At 38.9% G+C, this 23766-nt stretch overlaps 1 protein-coding gene across 1 annotated transcript in view; it reads left to right on the forward strand.

The window, feature by feature from the left end:
* LOC124089423 (sodium/glucose cotransporter 1-like) overlaps positions 1-23766 on the forward strand; it is an 82831-nt gene that overhangs the window by 35721 nt on the left and 23344 nt on the right. The window contains 7 exon segments of the mRNA XM_046439441.2: positions 522-626; positions 10391-10496; positions 11496-11576; positions 12731-12951; positions 13191-13326; positions 14750-14788; positions 14791-14856. Of these exon segments, the coding sequence (XP_046295397.1) occupies positions 522-626; positions 10391-10496; positions 11496-11576; positions 12731-12951; positions 13191-13326; positions 14750-14788; positions 14791-14856 (754 nt within the window).

Here is a 23766-nt window from a genome sequence, read left to right on the forward strand (position 1 = left end):
GGTAGAGGAAATAATATCAGAAATATTTGGGCAGACTTATAGCTATGATCCTTGGCACTGCCTATGTGAAGAGCATGTTGAAGGTCACATCCAGCCTACTTGACTAGTTTGGTACACTGGCAATATGCCATCAATGTTATGATGTCTTGTTTTTCAGTAGGTGCTCTATATAGGAATATATCTCCCTATATATAGATATATCTATATACATTTCCCCTCCTCTCCAGGACAAGGATCTGCTTCCTTAGTTAAGTCCAATTATGTATTCATTCAAAAACAGGTGTTTATTTGGCACTTTCTATGTACTGGAATAATGCCTAGCTACTCCTATAGTGGTAGGGCAGGTGAGATTGAATTGAGCAAATGGCTGAATGTCTGTGGTCACCTGGCCACTTTGCAAACTTCCCAGGCCAACAAGGATAATGAATCCTTGACCATACTATTGTGGCTCTCATTTTTCTGTGTCCTCTGGGCTCTCTGGTCACTCTAGCTGGTGATGACCTCTCTTACATTTCATGCAGGTGGTGACAATGCCAGAGTACCTGCGGAAGAGGTTTGGAGGCAAGCGGATCCAGATTTACCTTTCTGTTCTGTCCTTGCTGCTCTATATATTTACTAAGATCTCAGTGAGTATGCTGCACTGTGGATTGGGCCCTGGATGCCTCAGAAGCTTCCTCAGAAGCTGTCATTCACCAAGAGGCAGCTCTATGTGTCTCTATGAACTTGGTTCCATAAGCTTTCTTGCTTCTCAGGGTAAAGTCCTGTTTCATGCATCAAAGAGCCAGTGAAGTTTAGTGGAACTTCTTGTTCCCCACTGTGGCACAGGTTGGAAACATAACTGGTTTACAAAGTTTCAGTAAAAGCTGTTCTTATTAGAAGATTGAGAGGGAGTTAAAGAATTAAAATACCATATGATCCAGCAATTTCACTTCTGGGTATATATTTAAAGGAAATGAAATGAATATGTTTAAAAAAATACCTGTACTCCCACATTAATTGCAGCATGATTCACAATAGTCAAGACATGGAATCAACCTAAGTGACCATCAACCAATGAATGGGTACAGTAAATTTGGTATATGTACACTCAATATAGTACTATTTAGCTCTATTTTAATGTTTTTTATTTATATGACAGCAGAATACATCCTATTTAGCTCTTTAAATAATGAAAGAAACTTTTAATTGTGACAATATGGATGAACCTGGAGGATACTGTGTTAAGTGAAATAAGCTGAACACAGAAAAACAAAAACCACCTAATCTGAAATAATGTTACCAGAGGCTGGTGGGAAGGGGGAATCTTGGTCAAAGGATGGAAAAGTTCAGGTAAACAGGAGAAATAATTTCAAGAGATCTATTGTACAGCATGGTGACTACAGTCAATGACAACATGTTGTATATACTTGAGAATTGCTAAGAGAACTGATTTTGACTGTTCTCACATACACACATATTTGGGAGGTTATACATATGTGAGGCTCAAATCAAATGAAAACAGCTTCTCAAGGGACCACATTTCACAAGAGGCTGAAGTATACCTTGTCCCACCCAATTTTTAAAGCTATTTTTGTCTAGTAGTATAATGCCCTCTGTTTCTAATGTGCTTATTGTCAAATCCTGAACAGTTTCTTTTTGGGGGTGGGTATTTACTGGACGTAGAATCCTGGGGTGCTTTACCACAGAGCTACATCTCCAGCGGCAACCCCCTCCCCCCCCCCTTTTTTTTTTTAGTTTTGAGACAGGGTCCTATTAAGTTGCTTCTGACCTCACTAAGTTGCTGATGCTGACCTTAAACTTGGAGTCCTCTTAAGTCAGCCTCCCTAGTGGCTGGAACTACGGGTATGTCCACCACACCTGGCCTAAACTCTTCCTTACAAACAAGATCAGAGACCAACTGGGATGTATCTTGACATGTAAGGGAAGAGGCCTTCCCCCATTCCCCTCCTCCCCACATATTTTCCAACAAGATTGTTTTATATCCAAATGCAACTCAAACCCAAAACAGCAACTAGTCATCTCCAATATCACTGATTCCCTCCCCACCCCCAGAATAGGAAGCAGAGGTAAGAGGGGAGACTGACTCTTTTTGTAAGAGAATCCTGGCTATACCCCAATGGAATGATGGTAAGGAGGCTGGTGCTGGAGGGTAGGGATTAGCAGGCACCAAACAGGCCTGTGTAGAATTAAGGCAGCCCCAAGGCTCCTTGGATGGGAGGTATTCTCTTGAGAAGACCAACACTTCCATGGGGCTAGATAAGGACTAACTGGTGATGATTCATCATTCCCTGTCCCTTGAATTAAAATAAAGTGATCTTGAACCCTTACTCTCTGCCTCTATTGAACCATTAAGTAATATATACCCATTTCAAAACATCATGGTTTACAGGATAAACATGTTAAATATTTATTACTCAATTTTTTTTAAAAAGGGAGTTAAGAACATCTAAGGACTGGCCTCAACCTGAGGCAGCCATGAAAATTTGTGTCCTATCAAGTTAAAATCTGACTCCATGTGATATTTCTGAGACTGTTCAACATAGACAGTCAATACCAATTTTGAAAGGGAACAGTGACATTCTTTGTTAATTGATAGTTCTATTTTCTGTGCTATAACTGAATACCACAGACTTGGTTAATTATAAAAATAGAAGTTTGTTTGGCTCATGAATATGGAGACTGGAAAGCCTAATATCAAAAGACCTTCATTTGATGAAGACCTCTTTAACAGGACAGGAGGTATTACAGAACAAAACAGAGCAAGTATGAGTCAGCTCATATCTCCCTTCCCTGGTCATAGTGGCTGGCCCTGATGACCTTATCTAATCCCAATTTACTCCCAAAGGCTCTACCTCCAAATACTATCAAATACTATAACATGGTTTTGAGGACTGTTTTAACATGAGTTTTGAAGGGGAGATATGCAATCCTCTGCAAAAGGGGAATGAAAAAACCTGGGGATGTAAAGTACTTCTCAGAATCCTATATCGGGAATAAAAACCAGCTCTGTGTGCCTTAGTTCACTGTCCTTTTCACTGCATGAGGCTCCTAGTATTCACTTGGAATCAGTTCCCTGGACCTTTCATTGCTAAACCTCTGGGGGACTTTTATTCTCTCTAAACCCAACCACTGGGATGCTCCCAGTAGTGGCCCTTTATCCTACCCTCCCTGCCAGCCTAGAACTGCAGGCTCCAGTTTGTAGGCTGAGATTTCTCAGGGATTGGCTGGCCACTGGGCACATTTGAAAGCTGAGAAGATCTTTTGACTGGCCTACCGGAACAAGCCTCCTCTTCCTTCCTCACTTCACTTTTCCTTTCTTGGAAGCGTTCAAGTCCATTCGCCATGATGGTAAAACAAAACCAAGCAAAAATCCAAAAATAAAACAAAACAACTCTTCCAAACCAACCTCGGAAACCTCTGAGTTCTAAGATACTGACAGTCCAAAAAAGATAGGAAAACTTGCTTATAGGTTTTGCTTGGCATTTTTCTATCTCCAAAGTAATTACCTGATAAAGGTTAAAGCAATAGTGGAAGGAAGGAAGAAAGGAAAGAACAAAAAGAAGGAAGGAAGGGTGGGTCAGTGGTTGAATAATAAAGAATAAGAGAATGAAAATAGGACCAGTATGACCTTGGTGACAAACCACCTAGCAGTATAATCGGAGGAAGCTGGACTCCTGGTCCATTCATTGCTCACTAACAGGTGATCTGGGAGCAAATGGCATAAACCCTTTAGATGTCCCTTCTTCATGAAGAAACTGGGAATAATAATTGCCTTGTTGACCTCACTGAGTGGTGGGTAGTTAGGATTCAGTGAATTCATTTGAAAGCATAAAGTTACTGAAATGTAAGAGACGATGATAAACATAACTGATTGACAGAGGCTTCAGCTCTCATACAGCAGGGCAGAGAGAGAATTGGCATTTTCTGATATCACCTAGGAGTGGCTCTGGCTTTTCCCCTTTCCAGCAGATACAAAGTACTTATTGCTCTATCAAAAAAGCATGTGATTGGCTTAGCAAGTTTTTCTCCTTTTTTTTTAAATTCTACCTTTTCCAACACCAAAGGAGAGATTAAACCAGTTTTAGAATTTTGTAAAAGATCTGCCCTGGCTAATATCTGAGATGGGTTGAAATTGAAGTGAGCCTTTACTGTAGATAAGCAAGAGGGTGGGAAGGTCACTCTAAAAGTAGCAGGAAGCTGGTGACGGAACTGTCCCTTAGATTTCAGTTTGTGAGGTGGTACCAGTCTCTTGAGCACATAGAGAAGGGTAATGGGTTTCCCCTTTTCAGAGGCAAACATTCTCCAAGTCCACAGTTCAAGCTGGTGAAAGTCTGTTGATTGCAGTTGCCATGGAAAGGGCACTCTTTGCCCTTGGAGCTGGTATAGGGGTAGTCATATAAATAAATGTCCAACCTCTCTTCCTACCTTCCCTATCATCCCACCTATTTTTCAGGTTACTGATTAAACCTCCTTGGATTGAGAGTCCCCAGGTAGGTGAGGGGCATCTTCTTCCTGCTCAGATCTTGATGAGGAATGTTTCCTAGCATCAGCTTTTTCTAAATTTTGCTTTTGAATCATATATGGCATTGTCTGTTGCCTCTCTGTATGATTTCTTGTACTCCCTACTAGAGGCCCTAATAAACATCATATTTGTTCCATCCATTGCCCAAACATGATCGCTTGACAAATGTTGAAGAAGGATGATAGCTCCACTTAGTGCCAGTATATTCAGTGTCAGGGGCTTTACTTCCATTATCTCTTGTTCTCATAAGTGAATGGCACGGGTAGGGGTTTCTGTTTTTACTTTTCACTTTATGGAAGAGAAAATGAAGCCTCAGAGAAGTTAGGTAATTTTCCCCAGCTAGCATAAGGCAAAGGCAGGATTGAAATCTGGGTCTCTCTAGTCTCAAAGTCTGTGGTTTCACACTTTTGTCTTATGCTTAGGTAAGATGAAGGTGTAGAATGATGAAATGGGATAAATCAGCTAGTAGTATGTCCTAAGCTCTCATTTTATATATGGGCAAATAAGGTTTAGGGAGGGAAAGAGACTTTGGGGGGTTAAAGAGGAGCAGAACCAGGATGAAAAGCAGGTTTCCTGACACTAATCTAAATATTTTGACCTTATGTGTCTTCTATCTTTCATTCCTCTAGTACAGAGAGCGTTAAAACTTAAGACTGCTTGAAAAATTAAGGGAAGCAGTTAAATGAATCTCATAATATAAACGAGTTGGTGAGAGAAAGATCTGAAAGGACTGTGAAGAACATCAATTGTACGCTGGGTGTCTGGAGGTCCTGAAGGAGGGAGGTGTGTGGAGAGAGACAAGGCTTTCGCTGTACATTTGGCTGGCTTCAGGTTTACCATGGGGTGTAGAACTTGAAAATTTATAAAGAAATACATACACAGAATTCAGACATGAAAACAAAAGAAATACCTTGATGTCAATTGTACCTGCTAGGAGCCCAGTACACAGGAGTGCAGGGATCATGGATAAAAGAAAAGAACTATTAGTTAACAAAGTGACTAGGTAAGTATAGTGTGTATCACAAACAAAGATTAACCAATTTGTGTGTGTGTGTGTGTGTGTGCACAGATGGTTTATGATAGATAAGAAGAAAGGAGAGAAGGTCTTGTGAGATCCATGTACAGACAGGGAATAACCAGAGACTTGTCAGGAATGTTTTAAGAAGACAGAAATCTGGCATGCATGTAATTTGAGGTAGACAGCAAAGCATATTGCAGGTGTGTGGGTAGTGGTGGCGAGGAGCCTTTGCTATGACTGCCATCTTGAGGTTATATTCTTTCCAGATCAGAGACCCTGAACTGATGTCTCTCCATGAACTCCTCCATTTTATTGGTTCCTTTGAGCACCTGCCTTATCAAACTCCGAGAAGCATTTTGTTATGTAAGGTTTCCTGGCATGGTGCATCTTATTCAAATGTGTGCAATCACTTGAGATAAAGCATCAGATTTTATGAATTACATGTGATAACTGAATGTCCTTGTTTGTATTTCCCGTGGCTATTATCACAGATCATGACTGCAATAAACAGTGACTCTGCTGTCCATTTGGGATCCTTGGGTAAAAATAAAAACTTTGGCTTTTGCTTAAGATTTGAATGCTTATTACCTGGGCTATTCACTTTCACAAATGGAAAGAGAAATTTGAATAATAATGCTTCTGTATCTGAAACCTCATTGCCAGGTAGGATTTACTGGGTGCTCAGATACATCTTAGAACCAGAATGGACAGCAAACACACATATCAAATCACAGCATCCTAAAAACCTCTGCACTGAAGCCAAACAACCCACACAAGACTCATCAAAATCAGAGACTCAGTTCTCTTAAAGATTTTCTAGCTGGGGTCTGAATTTTTATTGTTTCCTAAGAGTCCCATGGAAACTGATCAACTAAACTTTCAAAGCCCTTGGGAGAAACCAACCTACTATTTGCTTGGGTAAATAACATTTTCTTGGAACACAGAGAAGCCCATTTGTTTATGTTGTCTATGATGCTTTCATGTTTTACCTGTAGAGTTGGAATGATGGTATGGCTTGCAAAGCTGAAAATGTTTCTTACCTGACTTTATGGGAAAAAATTGCCAATCCTTGAACCTAGAGGACCATACTTTTCTATTTCACTTTGAGTTGATTTTTTTTTAGCAACATCAGGGAAATTTCCATCTCTCTCCCTTTTTTCTTTGCTTGCTTCTTTCCTTTCCTTCTTCCTTTCATTTTTCCTCCTTCCCTTCCTTCTTTCTCTTTTTCTCTATCCCTTTTTTTCTTAAGGCATTTAACAGTAGTTTAGGAAAGGAGCAATTTGGGATGATTACTGTAAAACAGAGGATTATAGAAAACTCCTTTTATATCAAAGCTAAATATTATTCAAATAAGCATGATCACTTGAGATAAAGCCTGAGTTTTATGAATTACACATGATAAGTGAGCGTTGTGTGTGTGTGTGTGTGTGTGCACAGATGGTTTATGATAGATAAGAAGAGAGGAGAGAAGGCCTTGCGAGATCCATGTACAGACAGGGAATAACCAGAGACTTGTCAGGAATGTTTTAAGAAGACAGAAATCTGGCATGCATGAAATTTGTGGTAGACAGCAAAGTTTTTCCTGGTGCTATTATCACCATTGTTCTCAGGGCTATTATACCACTATCATGGTGTATTTCCTATATAGTCCCCTGCTTTTCTAAATAAAAATAATTCAATGAAATATTTAAAACATACAGAAAAGAACAAAGAATAATAATATTGCAAACACCTTGATATCTATCCACTCAAATTTTGTAGATCTAACTATTTATTATTAATTTATTGTGGTATTAGGGATTGAATGGAAGGGAGCATTACCACTGGGCTACATCTTCTCCCCTGCTCTTAGCTCTTCTTTTTATTTTGAGACAAAGTCTTGTTAAATTGCTGAAACTGGCTTTGAATTTGCAATTCTCTGAGTCACTGAGATTACAAGTGTGTGCCAACACAACTAACACAATTTAACATTTTTAAAAAGAAACAAAACATAACGTATCTGCACCCTTTTCTCCGTACTTCCTCTTGATCCTAGTTCCCTCCTTCCTAAGAGGTAAATGCTAACTTTAATTTCATATGTATTCTTACCATCTTTGTTTTTTAAATTTTTTTTAGTTGTAGATGGACACAATATCTTTATTTTATTTATTTATGTGTTGCTGAGGATTGAACCCAGTGCCCCATGCCTGGGAGGCAAGCCCTCTACTACTGAGCCACAACCCCAGCCTCCCATCTTTATTTTTATATTTTTGCTATACCCCCACACACCCATTTATCCTTAAAGAACATTTTAAAAATTTCTGCTCTACTTTTGAAACTTCAAGGCATTTAAGAAAATCTTAGGGTGAAGAAACATCGATAATCCTCTAATACAAACATTTTCATTTCCATATTTCAATCTTTTATATATTTTGTGTATTCTTTTATTATAAAATTTCAATCAGAATGTGCACACTGGCTGGGATTTAGTCAGAAACAGAGCACTTTTTAGCTAGTGCAAGGCCCAGGTTTTGATCCCCAGCAAACACCTCGTGCACATACACACACAAAAAGTACCCACACCATTTTGTTTCATTTCCCCCTGCTCTTAGCAAAAATTTTACACATTTTTTGATTTTTAACTTCAGCATCATTACTTTTAGGGGATGGAGAACATAACTGTTGATATCTAAGTTTCAGCAAACTATTTAAAAATAACTAGTAGACAAAAAAACTCTCAACAGTGTTTGCCTTTGGGAAGAGTGATGATTTTTCAGCATTTAACATTTTACTTTTCAATATATAACTTTCCATGCTGTTTGTTTTAAAACCACACCCATTATTTTATTCAAAATTTTGTTTTAAAGTCAATTTTAAAAATTGGTTAAAATGACTTAGCAGAAAATGTTACAGAAAAGTGATTCTTTACTTTTCAATGTTGTTTTAAGGATCAAAATAACATGTGCATCTGAAAGCCCTTAGTAAACTATAAAATTCCTATAATTGAAGGGAGAAAGAAAAAAAAGCCAGGGGCTGGGGTTGTGGCTCAGTGGCACAGCACTTGCCTAGCACGTGCAAGGCACTGGTTTCGATCCTCTGCACCACATAAAAATAAATAAATAAAATAAAGGTATTTTTAAAACAACAACAACAACAATCCAGCAGTGAAGAATGAAAAATTGGTTCATTGAGAGAGACCCAAAGACTAATGCCAGAAACCCCAGGCTAAAGTGAATTCACTCAGATACAGTCACTTTCATGAACTCAGCTATCATATCCCCAGTTGTTTCTGCTGGCATTTGGGGTTTCAAGGGCAGAATTTATCTTGGAGGTAGGAATGACTCATGGGAGGAAGAATTTATTTGCCAGGGAGATTTGCTTAGAATTCTTTATCTGTACTAGACGGAAATAGAATGTCATAAAACAAGATTTATATGAGATCAACATTTCAAGAAGTCTTTATAAGCTTCATTTATAGAATTATCTTGGGGTTGTGTAATACTTTATCTGAGCTTGTTGACAGTAAGGCAAATATTAATAAGAGAATCACAGTCTACCATGACATGTTATCATAAAACACTAAAAATTACCTTTCCTTGGAAAATAAGCCAATTGTGAGCATTTCTAAGGAAATAGTAGCAGCCTTGAACTCTTTTTATAACTCATTTGTGTTTGTTAGTTATTCCACCAAATCAAAAGTGTATGAATTTGACAGCATCCTGCTGTAATCATGAATGGGGCCCTTTTAATTTGTATAACTTTGTGTAACTGTTTGGAGGCATGAGATGGCATTATGAGTATTCAGCACAATTTCAAGTGGCTTCATGTGCAGTCAGGAAAAAGTGGTCATTTGCATTTAGCAAGCATAGAGTACAGCAGGGGTTCTTTCCTCCTCTTGGGCTGCTGCAGAGGGCAGGATGAATCCATCCAGGACCTGGTTGGGGAATGTTTTTCTTGGCTGCAGGCTTTTCCCATTTCCAGCCCCTGAGATAAGCACCTGGAGTCAGGACTTCCTGCTTTAAAGATGAAGACACTGAGAAGTGGAAAAGCAAAATGTTTTGCCTAAGGGTACTTAGTGATGGTATCTAAAACTCAGGTCCTCTGACCACCAGCTTCCAGTGATGGGGTCTCTTTCTAAATCACCCTCTCTCTTCCAACCTCCTAGCTCTGCCTATCCGCCTTCACCAAGAATGATGATGGCATTAGATCTCTGGAATGAGAATCTTCAGGGAAGATCTGGGAGGACTGGAGCTAATTCATGGGGTCCTCAGAAGCCCATCTTGGGTATTGGGGGTTAATTCATTCTCCAGGGCTCAAACATTAACAAGTAAGCATGAAATTGACATTAGACCAAATAATAGAGCCAAATAAGAGAGATAAAATTATAATCTTTCTAAAGTTCTCTTCATTATTTGGTTGGGTTTGGGATTTCCACTCATGGATTCTGTAGCACTAAAACTTGTGGTTGGGAATAGAGCTGACAGACTTGTGTACATTGAGGTATAAATTATGGATAATAGCTAAGAACAGCAGTCTACAGGTGGGTTAGGAGGAACATCAAGGTGTTAATAGTTATTCCTTGGCAAAAAAAGTTTCAAAGTTAAATAAGTTGGTGAAGTTTGTGTTCTGTGCTCATGTTCACCTTCACAGAGGATGGTATATACTAAAGATTCAGAGAAGTTGTGTGGCAAAGTAATTGCCTTAACCTTTTTAATTCAGCATTTTCCAGGCATTTTTAACCATGGAATCCTTTTTCTGGAATACAAATTATCATCCTGAATAAAGCTAGTTTGGAAACATGGGAATACAGTATGCATCCTGTGGCTAACAGGCTTCTGTCACTTCTAACTCTGCCTTTCCTCTTCTTCTAGGCATCCATCTTTGCTGGAGCCATATTCATCAATCTGGCTTTGGGCCTGGATATATACCTGGCCATCTTTCTCTTATTAGCAATCACTGGGCTTTACACAATCACAGGTGAGTCTGTTCAAGTGAACCAGCATCTCAAGTTCAGCTCAGTATTAGGCATTTCTTGAAGAAGAGAGATGCACCCAAGAAACAGTTTGAGAATGGGCATTTTCTGGGTATCTACTAGTAGTTACCTGAGTGGTCTCAGAAATCTCCAGTAGAGGCTGGGATAGGGCAACTTCTTACAGGACCTCAGGGAGAGCTTGGCCCTGCAAATTGTAGAAACAATGTGACTAAATTGGGAAGATCAGAGGAGTTTCAGGTGCAAGAATGTGCGAGCTGAGAATGGAGGTAGGAATGGTAGGCCATGAGGTGGAGGCAAGGTAAGCAAGAGGATGCACTTGGCTGAAGGAGAGTGGCAACTGAGGAGTAATGAGGGTGAGTGTGGGCCATAGGCTTGATAATTCAAAGGCCTTGGATTTGATATTCTGGGGACTGAGAGCTACTGCAGGAGGGAGAAAGGGATGCAGAGGTGATACTTTGCCTAGTTTGGGAAGGTCAGGACCAGCAATGAAACTTACAGCTGAATTGGGGCTCCATATCTTTGAGGACTAAAGTTACTCAGATAGTCTGAGAAATAGTGAATGGACATAGAAGTGGCCTTCTGAAATGTGGCAATTTGGTAATGTTCCTAGGCATCTCCTTATCAGCAATTTGCTCTTCTTTGCCTTCATTTGGAAGCTGCTTTTTCTTACCATAGAGCAGCCATCTCCTTTGAGCCATCCCTTGGCTTAACATGGTCAAATCAGGTTCTTTAGAAACATTCTCCTTTCCCTAAGGCTTTGAGAACATTTCTGTGAAAAGCGGAGGTTGAGAACACACTTTTAAATAGCAGAATACTGAAAAGCAGGGGCGGGGGGTAGAAAAGGCAGGTTGGTGACTGGGGATGGGGTTGCTTCTCAGATTGTGTATAAGAAGTAGAGGTCATGATGGGCAATAGGAAGAGGAAGCAGGCAGATAGGCTATCTTCCACATGAGGTCACCTATATTGTCTTCTTGCCTGCTTAGGGGGCCTGGCAGCTGTGATCTACACGGACACCTTGCAGACAGCAATTATGCTGGTGGGGTCTTTTATCCTGACTGGGTTTGGTAAGTGGGGGAAGGGCAGGCTGAGGAGGGGGTGGGGGAAGATATACAGAGCCAGGCAAAGAAAGTTTGGGGCAGTCAGTGTCCTTTGAAGGGCAGTGGTCCAACCCACATTGGCCATCACTGAGGAGGACTCATGTTAGGGCTCCTGTTCTCCCTTGATAGCCTCAGTCAGTTGACCCCCCTGTGGGCCTCTTGTCTGCAGAGAAATTGAGGGGGGAAAAAGATGAAAAGATGAGACTTAATACCCATTAAGTTAAATATATCCAAGTTTTGTGTTTTCAATTTTAGCTTATATGTTCCTTACATTTTGAAGTTAAATGTCCACTTTCATGAGTTGTTGACAGTATGTGACAATTTTCCTCTCAATGGAAAAAAAAAACTAAATTGGCCACTTAATGTTGGGCCCCTCTCATTTCTTGAGGTTTTTACTTGCCTAGAAAATCCTAAAGACAACAGTGGAAACTTATGTCTATTGACACTTGTTCAGAGAGGACGTAAAATGCACTTCATTTTTAGGTGCACAAGAACTTCTATGTGTCCTGCAAAGACTCTTATGTTCTCTGTAGTGTTCAGTTTTCCATGAACTTTCATTTGGTATAAAAGCTCCCAAGTAGACCCTGTGGGTCAGCAAGATAAGGGCTGGAATGACTTGTAAAGAACCCATAGCTGAAAGGTGGCAGGGTTCCAGATTCCTCATTTTCTTGGTTATTGAATTACACTGCTGAGACCAGAGGTGGTAGGTCTCTGTCCAGGTTCCTACTGGTCACTGAGAGTCTATAAGCCTGTGATCTGAGTTCCAAGGACCATGGCAAACAACAGGGAGTGAGGGAAGAAGTCTTTGCATGTGATCCAATACTATGAACTTCCTTTAAATTATTGAAATATCTTTCATTTTGTAAAGAAGTTTGTGATTAGAACACTCTCACAGTTTTTGCTTTGGATCCTCCTAGTAGCCCCCAAGGGGGCTGGGCAGGGTTAATAATTCCATTCTACGGTTGAGAAAGCTGACGCACAGAATGGGAAAATAACTTGCCCAAGACCACACAGTAAGGGCTGTCTCTGGTGGTGGTGTCCTCTCAAATTCTCAGGCCCCAGAGATGAAATCTCTATGAAGAGTTGGAAATTTCAGACTGTTTTGTACCAATGTTTTCCAGCTTTCAGTGAAGTGGGAGGGTATGAAGCCTTCATGGAAAAGTATATGAAAGCCATTCCAACCTTAATTTCTGATGGAAACACCACCATCAAGGAAGAATGCTACACCCCAAGGGAAGACTCCTTCCACATCTTCCGAGATCCCCTGAAGGGAGACCTCCCATGGCCTGGGCTCATCTTTGGGCTGGCCATCCTCGCCTTGTGGTACTGGTGCACAGATCAGGTACTCAAGCTGGATATGCAGGGTAAATAAAATATCCCCAGGGCACTGCAGAGATTCCTGCCTACCTGTGGCTTGTGGGGCAGGGAAACATAGGGGAGGCCTCACATGGTCTTGAGTGGCTGAGCCCTTATGATATGGGAGTCTCAGGCCAAGGACCCAGGATGGGGAAGCTGGGATAACTGTAAAGTGTCATGAGAATTCTGGGCTGCACCCCTCTCTCACTGGGCTTTCCATGGCAGGTGATTGTGCAGCGCTGCCTCTCAGCCAAGAATATGTCTCATGTGAAGGCTGGTTGTACCCTGTGTGGGTACATGAAGCTGCTGCCCATGTTCCTCATGGTGATGCCAGGGATGATCAGCCGCATTCTCTACACAGGTAATACCTTCTGTGAGACTCACAGACCATACTCATTTCTCTACCTCTGGATCATTTCTAAAGTCCCTAACTTCCTGCTCCCTGTAGTCTGCCCTCTTCTTGCCATGATTACCAAGCATCATTTTCCCCTCTTATCAACAATGAGCAACTTGAGGGCAAAGACGTTTGGGGTTGTGTTCCCTGATTTCTTATGCTGTCAATTGTTTTCTCATTTTATTTTTCAGATCTTTTAAAGTCACAATATGCATCCAACTTGCCTCTTCAATTTAATAACATGTGCTCAATTATAGCTCCCACACTCACCCCAGGCTTGTCTGTCGTGAAAAAAAATACAGTCAGTCTTTTATATTCATGACTTGCATGTCCATGCATTCAACCAACTATGATTTGAAAATATTCAGAAAAAAATTTTCTCTATTGAACATGTGTAGCCTTTCTTGCCTTGCTATTATTCAACATGTTACCATAAATGTTTACACAGCATTTATATCATATTAGGTATTATAAGTAATGTAGAGGTTATTTAAAGTATTCAGGAAGATATGCATGTGTTATGCAAATTCTATACTATGCTATATAAGGTACTTGAGCACCTGCAGGGTTTTGTATCCACTGGGTGTCAGGTAGTGTCCTGGAACCAGTTCCCTCCACGGACACTGTGAGAAGGCTGTATAACTAACTGAATAGTTTATATTCTAATGCATGTTATACATACTTGTTTACAAAATAGTGCTATGGTTGAATATAGAGCAGCACTAAATGAGATATTCATATAGCAAGTATTAAACAAATGTTTCTTGATCTGAATCCTATACACATTTCTTGAATTCTTTCTAAGCTCTAGATTATGTTCCTTCCCCTCCAAGGCTATTTACTTTTTATCTGTAACCCAGATTTCCCATATTTTGGAAGTGGTATTCAACAATCCTGTCATTGAGGAAATTTCCTCAGTTATTTAGACATTTGACTCTACATCTAAGAGCTGTTTCAAATAAACCTAAAAATTAGGAACCACAAACAACTGTGCTTTTTCAGGAGAAAACAAGGTAATTATCACTACTGTTAGCTGAAGTGCTTCCTCCCCATCTCACCCTAAGCATAATGTCTGGCAGGCTCACAGGCCATACTCATTTCTCTACCTCTGGACCACTTCTAAAGTTCTTAACTTCCCGATCCCTCTTTTTTTCCCCATCTTCCTCTACTTAAGAACCATCCTTCCTCCCCAGTCAGAGGTTGGGGGTATATCAGGACAAGAAGTATAGGAGCATGGGATGGAGATGCTCACTGCAATCTACATTCATTGTGGAACCATTTCCGGGCCCTGGGCATAAATGTTATATTTGACACCTTGTTTTAAGAAGGTGGATTTTAGAAGTATTCCCCCAATGTGTGTTTGCTGACATGATTCTTTGTCTCTCCCCAGAAAAAATTGCCTGTGTCCTTCCCTCAGAATGTAAAAAGTATTTGGCACCCCAGTTGGCTGCACTAACATCGCTTACCCAACCTTGGTAGTGGAGCTCATGCCTGATGGTGAGTCTTTCTTGAGAGGCTGATTGGGTTTAGACTCCCTTTAAATTCCTGGGTGCCTTCTGAGCCTAAGCAGTTTCTGAATCTAGTAGGTCAGTAGGGAAAGTTTCATTCTAAGTGTTTTCAGGTTTTACACATGTCTATAAGACATATGACTTGGTTAGGCTCTATGAGTCCTGGAACTTGTCCATCAGTCAGGCTTGGAAAAGAGATGACCTGAAAATTTATTAGTAAAACCATGGCTCTTCCATAATCATCTAGAAAATCTTTCTAAAATCTTCAACACAGGCAATACAAACTAGTACAATCATTGTGGAAAACACTATGGAGGTTCTTGAAAAAAAATAGAACTACCATATGACCTAACAATCCCACTACTGGGTATATATATCTGAAGGAAATGAAATCGGTATGTGGAAGAAATAGAAGCACTCCCATGTTCATTGCAACATGGCTCACAACAGACAAAGTATGAAATCAATTCATGAGCTCAACACTTTAATGGATAAAGAAAAAGGGGTATATATGCACAAAGAAATACTGTTTTGCCTTAAAAGAGAAGGAAATTCTGTCATTTATGACAACTTGGATGAACTTGGAAATCATTATTTTAAGTGAAATAAGCCGGACTCAGAAAGATGAATACTGCAACATCTCATTTAAATACAGAACCTAAAAAGTTAAAATTATAGCAGCAGATAGAATGGTGGTTACCAGGGAGTGAGATAAAGGTTGGCATGGATTGGAGAAGTCTTGTTAACAGGCTACAAAATTTCAGTTGGGAGGAATAAGTTCAAGAGGTCTATTGTACAATGTGGTGACTATAGTCATTAACAATATGTGCTTGAAAATTGCTAAGAGTAAATTATCACAAAAAAAGGTAAGTATGTGAGGTCATTGATATGATAATTAGCTAGATTTAGCCATTCCACAATCTACACATATTTCAAAAATCATGGTGTACATGATAAATATAAATATTTTTTCTATCCATTAAAAATAAATAAAGCTCTCCAACAAATTAAAATGAAGGCTTAACTAAGCCTCCGAAGTATAAGAGAATTTTACCTGGGGAATGAATTTACTTTTAAATCATTTCAAGGACATATGTTAGGAGGAAAAAGTCCAGAATTTTAGTGCTAGAAGGAAAGAGTTTGAAATCATAGATAATTTGTAGATGGATAGATTTCAGTGTGGCTTCTTATCATATAGGATATGTTATCTCAAACTTATAGAATTACAGGTGAGCCCCACCCTGCTGGGCATGGTGGTACATGCCAATATTTCCAGCAACTCTGGAGGAAAGGCAGGAGGATCACAAGTTCAAGGCCAGCCTTAGCAATTTAGTAGGCCCCTAAGCAATTATTTTTATATTGATACAGGGTATCAATATAAAAATAATTAAAAAGAGCTGTTGATACTGACAGGGCAGTTGTGGCTCAGCAGTAGAGCGCTGGCCTAGCATTTGTGAGGCACTGGGTTGGATCCTCAGCACCACATTAAAAAAAAATATATTGTATCCACCTATAACTAAAAAATAAATATTTTTTAAAAGAGCTGTTGATAAGTATTTAGGCATCCCTGAGAGTCCAATCCCCAGTACAAAAAAAAAAAAAAAAAGAATATGTTATCCTAGAAGATTGAATCCTGAATTTACAATAGCTAAAGTTTGGGGATTGACCTGTGAGATTGTAGTTCATGTTTCATGTTGGAGAAAAAAAATTCTCATAATTATGGCTTAAGATCTGAAAATCTGGTTAGGTTAGGAATGTTAGCACAAAATAACCGAGCTGGGTGCAAACTTCATGGATCAGCACAGCCTTTATTCAGTGATGAAATCTTGCATCTGATGGACCCGCTTTCCTAATAGAAAATGAATCAATGACCAAGGGGGAGTCTGTGCTTATATGTGCTACACTGAACGATGACTTAATTATTGACAGAGCATGACGGTTTGGGCACTCAGGAAACAGGTTTGGGAGAATTTGAAGTTTGTTTTTACTGGGCAATATTTTTACTTGGGGAAGAATGGAGGGCCTGGGTCACTGTTCAATGCTTATCTCTTTCCCTTCAGGGTCCCATTTACTCTCACTGGGAAAGGATTTATCTGGGGGAAGGATCAATGCTTTGGCTTCCTCCCAGAGACTGTCATTCTAGGCCTGATGGACATCTCCTTCCCAGGGATTGTCTTGTCACTGGATGATGTTTGCTTCCTTTCCAGGGAGTGTCCTATCTCTAGAAAAGGGTATATTGGGAAAGGATCAATTTTATCAGTGCATTGCCTTCTTTTTCACTCCCCCTTCCCAGTCCACACTATTTTGGAGTTTGTCATTTTCCATATCTTACAGGGAGGGTCTTAGGAAATAAAAAATTTATAAATATTAATATCTTAATGTAGAATAAACTTAAAAATTTTATTATTGAAAAGAAACTTAGAGGCTTCTTGGTTAATCTCTTTTCACAGTTGGGAAAACTGAGGCCTCCAGTAAGAAAGTGACCTTTTCAAGGCACACAGCAACTCTGTCTGCCATCTGGCTTGCTTAACTCTGCTCAAGGCTGGAATTGAGGAATTTGGGAAGGTCCTTTTTCTTTTAAACCACAGAATTCATGCATGACCTTGGGCAAACTATTTGCATTCAAATGACATAAATAAGAAAGTAATAGTTAACTACCCAGGGAGCCAGGCTGCTTATTAAGGTTGTGAGGAGTAAGAGTCACAATGGCTCTTCCTGTGTTTTACACTGGTCTCTGTGGGGGTGAGTGTGCTATTTCTTTAGATTGACACACCTACTCCTGTCCACTCTTCCTGTTTCTCATTTTCCATATTCTTACGTAGCTTCTTTATGTATCATCTCACAAGTAAATTGTTTTCCTGGCAGTCCACATCAAATGCTATCACTGTGTCTCCTAAATAGCTCTTATCTTCCTCTCCCTCTAAAATTTTGGTCTGATATAACATTACTTTTTGTCCACACTGCTATATAATTATGTTCAATGAATATTTGTTGAGTGAATAAATGAATGAGAGTTTGAAATGAGTGTGAAAGAGAGGATAGAGTTCTGTCCTAGTTAAGCAATTAACTGATGAAATAACCCTGAGCCAATTGCTGAAGGCCCTACCTAATAACTCCTTGAAATAGAGTTATTAACTGAAAAATGAGAGAATCAGACTAAGCAGTCTTTCTAACTCCTATAGCTCCAGTATAGTCTATGATCTATATTATATAAACTCAGGAGAAAATATGTTTTTTAATCCTTCTAAAAAATAAAGAGATTGGAATGGGCAGACTTTATAGTCCATATTGCTAGACAATTTATATGAAACCATAAAATTGTTTATAGATGCCAAATAAGGAATAAGAGAATCATGCTCCTAAAAGATCTCAAGAGGCATTATTGTTACCAAAAGCTCAGTTCTTGTCCCTGATGACAATTCAATAAAGTAGACAAGGTTTTGAGAAAAAGGAAAAAGAAGATTTAATACTTTGCAAGCAAAAAAAAGAAACACAGAACTCCTGTCCCAGAGGCTGTGGTTCTTCCCATCAGGAAGAATGGAGAGCTCTGAAATAGGTGATTCAAAGGCTACATTCCAGGTGTGCCCTGATGGGTATCAGAATTCATTTGCTCACGTGAAGGATTTCTTAGATCTAGTATCATCTCTGAAGTGTGAATTACTTCATTCCATTGATGAGTGTGTACTTACAGACAGACAACTAGGCTTAGTATAGGGAAGAAGGGTAATCCTGTTTCCCCAAGATTAGAGAAGTGGAGAGATTAGGGAGAGGCAGGGTAAGAAGAGAAAAAACATGTCCATTTAAAAATAAGTCACAACTGCAGAGGAGCAAGGGCTATATTTAAAGCATGAGTTAAACGCCTGTTACATTGTGTTTATTAGCTTTGTGTCTGTGGCCAAACACCTGAGAAAATCAACCTGAGGGAGGAAAGATTTGTTTTGGCTCATAGTTTCAGAGGTTTCAGTCACTAGAGGTTTCATTCCATTGATTCTAGGCCTTGGTGAGGCAGAACTTCCTGGTGGGGAAGGTGTGGCAGAGGAAAGTTACCTCATACAGTCAGAAGGAGAGAAAAGCGTGAACTACTTCATTCCTGTGGTGAGTGTACTCACAGACAGACAACTAGTAAGCCAACAGAGAACTTAAGTACATAACAGCCTGAGATAAGATCCACCATAAGGGCATTGCCTCAAGGGCTCACTCTCTTTAATGAGGACCCACCTCCTATAGTTTCTAACACTTCCCAGTAGTGCTACCAAATTATGCATCCACCAATGGATGAATCCACTGATGAGGTTTGAGCCTTTATGATCCAATCACTTCCCAAAAGCCCCACATATGAACAAAGTTGTATTAGAGACTGAGCCTTCAACACATGAGCTGTTCGGGGACATTTCAGATCCAAATCATAACAGGCATGAATGTTGATGCAAATAAGTAAACCAAAGTTAATATAAATATGAGTCAAGTTCTATATAGTTGGGTTCCTAAATTATGTAGGAATACTGAAGATATTTAGCTTAGAGAATACAGAACTCAAGGGGACACAAGTTATCTTTAAATATATGAAAGAGGTAATGGAGGTGAAAGGTAAGACCTCTCTCACTGAGTTGCATAAGGACTGAAGCTGTAGAGAGGCATATTTCATCATGGTCAGAACAGTCCAAGAGGGAGAAGACTTCCTGTAGTGTAGCAGATTTCCTCTTACTGAAGTTTTGGGAACAGGAAGCGTTGTGGAAGGGACCCAAGTAGCAGGTAGATGATAAACCTAGGTAATCCCTAAGGTCACTTTGCTTCTGAGACCGTAAATCTGTGCTGTGATGGTGGGCCCTCAGCTCGCCCTGGCCTTCTGGCCTCAGCAGGTGCAATTGTGTGCCCACAGAGGTATAAAAAGAATGACAGAGATTATAGCCAACCATGCTTTCTGTGATTGGGAAAACTTTTAAAACAACACCTCTTATTCTGACATGAGTGGATGTCATAGTATCCCTATTTAACACCTCAAGAAATGAAGCCTATAGTTTGTATAACTTGCTTAAGGTCAGAGTTGGAAATAGAGCTTTGTCTTCTTTCAATAAATACTTCATTGAGCGGTAACTAACATACCATACAATTTGCCCATTCAAGGTGTCCAACTGAGTGGTTTTTAGTGTGTTCATAGAGTAGTGCCCATCATCCCAATCAATTTTAGAAAATTTTCATCACCCAATAAAGAAATCCTGCACCTGTTGAAGAAATTAGCAGTCCATTCTTATTTCAACCCAACCTCCCAGTTCTAAATAACCGGAGATACACTTTATGTCTATAGATTTGCCTGTTCCAGACCTTTCATATAAAAGGAATCATATAATAAATATGGTTCTTTGTGACTGTCTTTTTAAAAATAGCATGATGTTTTCAAGGTTGGTTTGTGTTTTAGCATGTATTTGCACATTATTTCTTTTCATTAATGAATAATATTTCATTGCATGATAATCCACTTATCAGTTGTTTACTTTGTTTAATCATTGATTAGTTGATGAACATTTGAGTTGTTTCTACTTTTTGGGTGATATAAGTAATGGTGCCATGAACATTCATGCACATGAGTTTCTGTGGGTGTACATTTTTACTTCTCTTGGGTAGACATTTAGGAGTGGAAATGATGAATCACAAAATGTTTAACTGTTTGCAGACCTGCCAATTTTCCATAGTAACTTTGTCATATTACATTTCTACCAACAACAGAAGGTCTCCATTTCTCTACTTGTTATATATTTAAAGTACCATCCTAGTTGGTGTGAAATAGTAATCATTTTGAATTTTCTTGATGTCAAGCATCTTTTTAATGTCATTATTAACCATTGCATACCTTTGGAGGAATGGCTATTCATTCCACTGTCATATATAAATATAAAATGGCTATTCAGATCATTTGCAACTTTTATTTGGTTATTTGTATTTTTATTATAGACCTATGATAGTTATTTTTCTCAGATATTTAAAATTTTAATTTGTTATATAAGATAGAAGAATGCATTAAAGTTCATATTAGATATATACAGCACAATTTTTCATACCTCTGGTTGTGCACAAAGTAGAGTCATACCATTCATGTCTTCATACATGTATTTAGAGTAATGATGTCCATCTCATTCCACCATCTTTCCTACCCCCATTCCCACTCCCTTCTATTCCCTCCCCTTTGCACTATCTAGTATTCATCTAATCCTCCCACCCCACCCCCCAATCCCATTATGAATCAGCATCCTTAAATCAAAACATTCGACATTTGTTTTTTGGGGATTGGCTAACTTCACTTAGCATTATATTCTCCAACTCCAACCATTTACCTGAAAATGCCATGATTTTATTCTCTTTTAATGCTGAATAATATTTCATTGTGTATATTTACCATATCTTTTATCCATTCATCTACTGAGGGCCATCTAGGTTGGTTCCACAGTTTAGCTATTGTGAATTATGCTGCTATAAACATTGATGTGGCTGTGTCCCTGTAATATGCTATTTTTAAGTCCATTGGGTATAGACCAAGGGATAGCTAGGTCAAATGGTGATTCCATTCCCAGTTTTCCAAGGATTCTCCATATTGCTTACCATATTGGCTGCACCACTTTGCAGTCCCACTAGCAGTGTATGAGTGTACCTTTTCCGCAACATCCTCGCTGACACTGATTGTTGTTTGTATTCATAATAGCTGCCATTTTGACTGGAATGAGATTTGCGTTTTTCTTTTTTGTTGTTGTTGATTCTTTTTTTAATTAATTTTTTGTATTTATATATGACAGTGGAATGCATTACAATTCATATTACAAATATTGAGCTTAATTTTTTCATATCTCTGGTTGTATACAAAGTATATTCACATTCATGTCTTCATACATGTATTTGGATAATAATATTCACCATATTCCACCATTACTTGTAACCTCATGTTCCTTCCCTTCCCCTCCCACCCCTCTGCCTTATCTAGAGTCCATCTATTCCTTCCATGCTCCCGCTCCCTATACCACTATGAACCAGGTTGATTTGCATTTTTCTAATTGCTAGAGATGATGAACATTTTTTTGTATATTTGTAGATTGATTGTATATCATCTTCTGAGAAGTGTCTGTTCAGTTCCTTGGCCCATTTATTGATTGGGTTATTTGTTTTTATGATGTTAAGATTTTTGAGTTCTTTATATATCCCAGAGATTAGTGCTCTATCTGATGTGCCTGTGGTTAAAAAAAAAAAATTCTCCCATTCTGTAGGCTCTCTATTCACCTCACTGACTGTTTCTTTTGCTGAGAAGTAGCTTTTCAGTTTGAATCCACCCCATTTATTAATTCTTTATTTTAATTCTTGAAGTATAGGAGGCTTATTAAGGAAGTCAGGGCCTAATCCAACATTATGGAGATTTGGGCCTACTTTTTTTTCTAATAGGAACAGTGTCTCTGGTTTAATTCCTAGGTCCTTGATCCACTTTGAGTTCAGTTTTGTGCCTGGTGAGAGATAGGGGTTTAATTTAATTTTGTTGCATATGGATTTCCAATTTTCTCGGCACCATTTGTTGAAGAGGCTATCTTTTCTCCAATATATGTTTTTGGCACCTTTGTGTAAGGAAAATAAAGAGGGAGAGACGGAGATAAGATGCAGAGGCAGAAAAAAAAAGATGGCAGAATGACCAAACTGCCAGCTTTATTTATATCAATAGGTTACTTTAAGTCATTGGCATCATTAATACATATTGTTCATTGTATTACTAGGCAGGTTACAGACTTAGCAACATTATGCAGCTTATTCCTCAGTTACATGCTAAATTGCAATGCGCAATGTTAGGAGCTTTGTGTAGCTCTCAAAAAAGTCCAATGTATAAAGTTATTGTTATGAGTACAGGTTTAGACTCAGTGAAACATTGTAGTTGTCTAACAAGAGAGTTCCTTTATTCCTAGGAGCTGTGTGCCTGAGATCAAGGTCAAGGCTAATGAGGCTCTTTCTACACAGAGATTTTCAAGCAGGATATTGCCATACCAGCTAAACATTGAACATATATTTAGTTATTTTACTAGTTCCTAGGAGAAATTTCAGGGCAATATATGGGTGGGAAAGAGAGTATCTGTTACCCCTCTGGGAGTTTACTCACCAGGGTAACACTTCCCTGTACATTTTCACAATCAGAATCCCTACACCTTTGTCTAATATAAGATAAATGTGGTTATGTGGGTTTGTCTCTATGTCCTCTATTCTGTACCATTGGTCTACAAGTCTATTTTGGTGCCAATACCATGCTGTTTTTGTTATTATTGCTCTGTAGTATAGTTTAAGATCTGGTATAGCGATACCACCTCCTTCACTCTTCTTGCTAAGGATTGCTTTAGCTATTCTGGGTCTCTTATTTTTCCAGATGAATTTCATGACTGGTTTTTCTATTTTTATAAGAATTCCATTGGAATTTTGATTGAAATTGCATTAAATCTGCATAGTATTTTTGGTAGTATGGTCATTTTGACAATATTAATTCTGCCTATTCAAGAACAAGGTAGATCTTTCCATCTTCTAAGGTCTTCTTTGATTTTTTTCTTTAGCATTCTGTAGTTTTCATTGTAGAGGTCGTTCACCTCTTTCATTAAGTTGATTCCCAAGTATTTTATTTTTTCTTTTGATGCTATTGTAAATGGAGTAGTTTCCCTTGTTTCACTTTCAGGGGATTTGTCACTGATATACAGAAATGCCTTTGATTTATGGTTGTTGATTTTTATATCCTGCTACTTTGCTGAATTCATTCACTAGTTCTAGAAGTTTTCTGGTGGAATTTGTTGGGTCTTCTAGGTATAGAACCATATCATCAGCAAATAGTCCTAACTTAAGTTCTTCTTTTCCTAAACATATCCCTTTAATTTCTTTCATCTAATTGCCCTGC

The sequence above is a fragment of the Marmota monax genome, unplaced genomic scaffold (assembly GCF_021218885.2).
Source record: "Marmota monax isolate L192 unplaced genomic scaffold, Marmota_monax_Labrador192_F-V1.1 WCK01_AAM20220418_F8-fsc00253, whole genome shotgun sequence".
NCBI classification, from domain to species: Eukaryota; Metazoa; Chordata; class Mammalia; order Rodentia; family Sciuridae; genus Marmota; species Marmota monax.